Genomic DNA, 4,814 nt, shown 5'->3' with positions numbered 1-4,814 from the left:
ATCCACCTTTCAACTCAACCTTTTTTATTTCCACACATCACTTGAGAATGTGGGCTCAGAAATGGGGGGGGGGTTCCCTCTTTCTCCTACAGACCTTCTAAAATTGTCTCTAATATACTTTTGTCCCAGTCTAGAGAGTCTCATGTGTAGCAGTAAGATGTTCATCTGAGAGCACAAGAAGCATGCTCACCACATCAAGCATTCTTTCATCATACTCATTTACCAAAGATTGTTTAACATGGGGATGGGAGAACTCCACCAAGTAAAACACACCTTGGGGTGGAATGACTTTTAAAAAAGTTTAAAACACAATTTGATCCATCAAGTCAGGTAATGGAAGGATCCAAGCTGAACCTTGTTTGCACGTATTTCTTTTATATTAGTATTTCTTTCTAATCTGCTTATAGAACAAAACATCATATCTAAAACCATAATTCTGATAGTGTTTAACTTTCTGCCCATCTGTGAAAAGGGAACAGAAATACAGAACTACATTGTCCTAGACTTAGTATTCCCTGGGTAGAATTCTCCTGTGACTCATTTATTTGTGATATAGCAAGCAGCTTATAGGACCAGGCCAATATAATGATGCACAAGTATTATTTCTTCCACTATCTAGCTATCTATCTTTGTGTCCCATTCCCTCATAATGGTTTACAAGGGTCACATTTTATCCTACTTTTATTCCCAAACAACCCCGTGAGACCAGTTTCTCTGAGAGATGGCATCTGCTCCAAGTTATTAAGAAAGTTTTATGGAACTGGCAGCTTTATGAGCAATCTAGATCTAACCAGGCCAACTAGATCTAACTACTCCTACTTCCTTATGTGTTAATGAAGCAAACAATTTCATTGCACAGGCAATCAGAAAATAAATATACAGAGAGAGAACTATGACAGAATATGCTTGCTTGTTGGAATACGAGTTAACCTCGTAGTTAACCTTCTTACTAGTTTTCTCAAGGCCCCCTTTAGCTCCTTATTTCTTAGGCTGTAAATTATTGGATTTATCAGTGGTGGCACCACGGCATAGAGGACAGTAGCGACAAGATCTCGACCAACTGAGAATGCTGACTTTGGTCTTGTATATGTGAAAGCTCCAGAGCTCAGAAATAAACAAACAATGACAAGGTGTGGAATGCAAGTGGAGAAGGCTTTGTATCTTCCCTGGCTAGAAGGGATTTTTAGCACAGTCGAGAAGATGTAAACGTAGGAAATGAATATAATAGAAAAGCACAGAGAAGCCAGTGAATAACCCAAGACAAACATTACAATATCATTGGAATGGGTGTCTGAACAGGAGATCTTCAACAGCTGTGGGACGTCACAGAAAAACTGACCAATGACGTTGGATCGGCAGAAAGATAACCTGAAAGTATTAGCGGTATGAACCACCGAATAAAGCATGCTACTGATCCAGCATCCAGTCACCATCTCACCGCACACACTCCAGTTCATGAGGATTCTATAATGCAATGGGTGACAGATGGCTGCATAGCGATCGTAAGCCATTGCAGTGAGTAAGAACAGTTCTGCATCAGCAAAAGTGATCACCAAGTAGACCTGGATGACACATCCCGCGAAGGAGATCTTTCTGGAGTTGATCAAGGCGTTCAGCATAGATTTGGGGATGGTGACAGAGATATAGGAGATATCAAGGACAGAAAGGTTTGCTAGGAAGAAATACATTGGGGAGTGAAGATTCTGGTCAAGGACTACTGCTGTAATGATGAGAAGATTTCCTAAGAGGGTAGCCAAGTAAATTAGAAGAAACATGACAAAATGTAGCAGCTGTAGCTCACGTATGTTAGAAAATTCCAGAAGCAGGAATTCAGTCACGGAACTTTGGTTGAACATTGTCTGCCTTAGATAGACTTCTCTGCTACAAAGAACAGAAAAACTATGGATCAAGTTACATAGAAATAGGAAAACTGAATTTTTCAGTATTGAAAGACACACGAGAAAGTTGCATTTAGAGAAATAAGATGTTAACTTTCTGCCCACAGAATTTTATATAGAAACAAAAATTGAGATGAATTTGAAGTTATTTGGCAGAACTTCAATGAAATTTTGAACAAGGCACAGGCACAAAATGTATCAAGGAGGATAAATATCTTCTGAGAAGGTTAAACACATTTCATAAAATAAAACATACAGGCATACCTTGACTTCCATTCACTTGACTTCCATCGCTTTTTTCTTTCAACTGCTTTCAATTATAACTACATTCCAAATGTTGTCCACATCTTTCCTCTTAGATAAATAAATATTTTTTTTATTTATTTACCATTTAACAGCCTTTCTTCTGGGTAAACAGTAAAAAAATTAATGTGGTGCTAGAGACCAAAGTCTTCGAAATTTGCTCGATTGGCCGCATATCGTTCACAGTGGAAGATCTTGAAGAAGGAACTGAATTAGAAACTGCCCCAACAGGACGATAAGTCATTCAACACAGGTTCTTATGAGGTTTTGTGTTTCCTACTGGATGACTTATTCCCAGGCTAATTTGAACAAACTTCTCACTATTACTTTTCCACTGGGTTTTATTCATACAACTGATCTCTGAAGGCAAAACACAGAGGAAGATAAGTCCTACAGGAAGAACATACCGAGATGCAACAGGTTATTTTCCAAGATAAAAAGTCAGGACTACACTTATTTATTTATTTATTTATTTACTTACTTACTTACTTACTTACTTACTTACTCACTCACTCACTCACTCACTCACTCACTTACTCCTTACTTACTTATTATAGTTATACATCATGTAGTTACACACACACACACACACACACACTTATATAGTTGTATATATTATTGTTTTGTACTCAAAGCAGTTTACATAGGCAGCCTGAACATAATTCAGTTTTTTCAGTGAGAGTTTTGCAAGTCTTATTCTATGAGAGAATCTCATAGCACCTCCATTTCCCCAGGGGTCTCCCTTCAGAGTGCAACCGTCAACTTCCTGGCTGTCAGCTTTTGCACTTTCTGAGTCTGTCGCAGGTAGCTGCAAACCAAGCTTCAGACCAGTTTCTCAAGGATGTGTTTTTTGTGTGTGTTTTTGTTTGTTTGTTTGTTTGTTTGTTTGTTTGTTTGTTTGTTTGTTTGTTTGTTTGTTTGTTTTGGGGGGGTCAGTGGATTCCTCCACACTCCAACAGCCTTTTGGTCTTCCATCCAAGCAACCCATCCTACTTAACTTTCTTTCAGGCCAGGCAGCAGTTCAACCTCCAGACCACACCTCCTGCCCCATACTGAACTCAGTGAAACAAGTCAGTCATGACAAAGGGCCCAATCCTATCCAACTTTCCAGTGCTGGTGCAGCTGCAATGCAGCCTTGAGGAAAGGGAACAAATGTTCCTGAACTTGGAGGAGGTCTCCATGATTGCCCCCCCCTCACAGGATGCAGCGCATGCCACATTGGTATGGCTGCAACGGTGCTGAAAAATTGGATAGGATTTGGCCCTAAGGCTGCAGTCCTATACACACTTTTTGGGAGTAAGTCCTATTGATCCCCATTGAGACTTTCTTTTGAGTAGGCTTGCATAAGATTCATTAATTACAATGAGATTTAGGGTTCAATCCTATCCAACACTAATGCACCTGTGGCAACAAGGCATGTGTTGCATCCTGAAGTGTGGGGGCAGTCACAAACACCTCCTCAAGGTAAGGCTGAGGTTCTCAAACTGGGGCATCACAATGTCCCAGCCCAAGGACCTCAGCCTCTGGCTCCTTAAGGGGCGGGGGAAGGGGGAAGGCAGTGACATGATCCCCAGGATCATGCTGCTACAGGGGCAGAGGAAGCTTTTTTCTAATGTGCCCTACCTATTGCCAGGTCTGGGAGGGGGTATGGGAAGCCCCATGGAGGGCTCCCCGTGGCTTGTAAACAGTAAAAAAAATTGACTGTGACCCACTTCCTAAGGATCACATTGCTGGCATTTCCCTGCCCCCACAAAGACTTTACTCAAGGCTCAAACTCTGAGCGGGTTTGAGAACCTCTGTGTTAGGGAACATTTGTCACCTTGGGGCTGCATTGTGGCTGCATCGGTGATAGAAATTTGGATAGGATTGAGCACTTAGAGCCCAATCCTATCCTTTCCCCCACCACACTATGCAGCCACAGCAAAAGAGGCTGTGTCGTATGCTGTGATGATGGTGGGGTAGATCTGAAGGCTTGGGAAGAGAAAGGGAAAATATTTTCCCTTAGCCCTCCTACTGAGCACCAATGGGTCTCCTCAGACCTGCACCCAATTGAATCTTTCTCTTAAGTAAATACATATGCAACTGCCAGTAGTGATGTGGGGTCTGTCAGTGCCTGGGTGGGGTGGTTCACTGATGTCGTCATGTCACCATGTCATCCCCGCATCATCATGTAACCCTCCTGCTTCTGGAATGGCTCCGATTTGGGGCCAAACAGAGCCAGGGTGGAAAGGCAGGCAGGCCCTTCAGCACTCTGCTTGCCTCTCTGAACACTCAGGAGGTGAGCACTGCACACCCCACCAGCAGAAAGCTCGGAAAACCTCTGGAGCCAGCCTGCCCCAGCCACCCCACCCACGCTACATTACTGCAAAGTGCACTATTCAAGCCATATGATTCCAAAGAAAATGAAGGATATTTGACAAAGGCATGAATACGCCAAAGGACTTTTACTTAGAATAGTGTCCAACAGCCAAATTCTCCATCCTATTCCATGAATAAGAATACAAGCTACCCCAATAAGAATGTACACCTTTTTTGAATAATTCATTTATTAAAACATCAATTAAAAATATACGTGTCCCTTGTCACCATATACTAACTAAAATATTTAAAAAA

At 41.7% G+C, this 4,814-nt stretch overlaps 1 protein-coding gene across 1 annotated transcript; it reads right to left on the bottom strand.

Annotated features, from left to right (window-relative positions):
- Nucleotides 1-890: 890 nt before the first annotated feature.
- On the bottom strand, nucleotides 891-1,856 carry LOC136652612 (olfactory receptor 14C36-like). Its single transcript, XM_066629541.1, has one exon. It carries the CDS (start codon nucleotides 1,854-1,856, stop codon nucleotides 891-893), a length of 966 nt encoding a protein of 321 aa, XP_066485638.1.
- Between the last annotated feature and the right edge of the window lie 2,958 nt (nucleotides 1,857-4,814).

The sequence above is a fragment of the Tiliqua scincoides genome, chromosome 5, assembly GCF_035046505.1.
Source record: "Tiliqua scincoides isolate rTilSci1 chromosome 5, rTilSci1.hap2, whole genome shotgun sequence".
Taxonomy (NCBI): domain Eukaryota; kingdom Metazoa; phylum Chordata; class Lepidosauria; order Squamata; family Scincidae; genus Tiliqua; species Tiliqua scincoides.
This window is presented reverse-complemented; position numbering and strand designations above follow the sequence as displayed.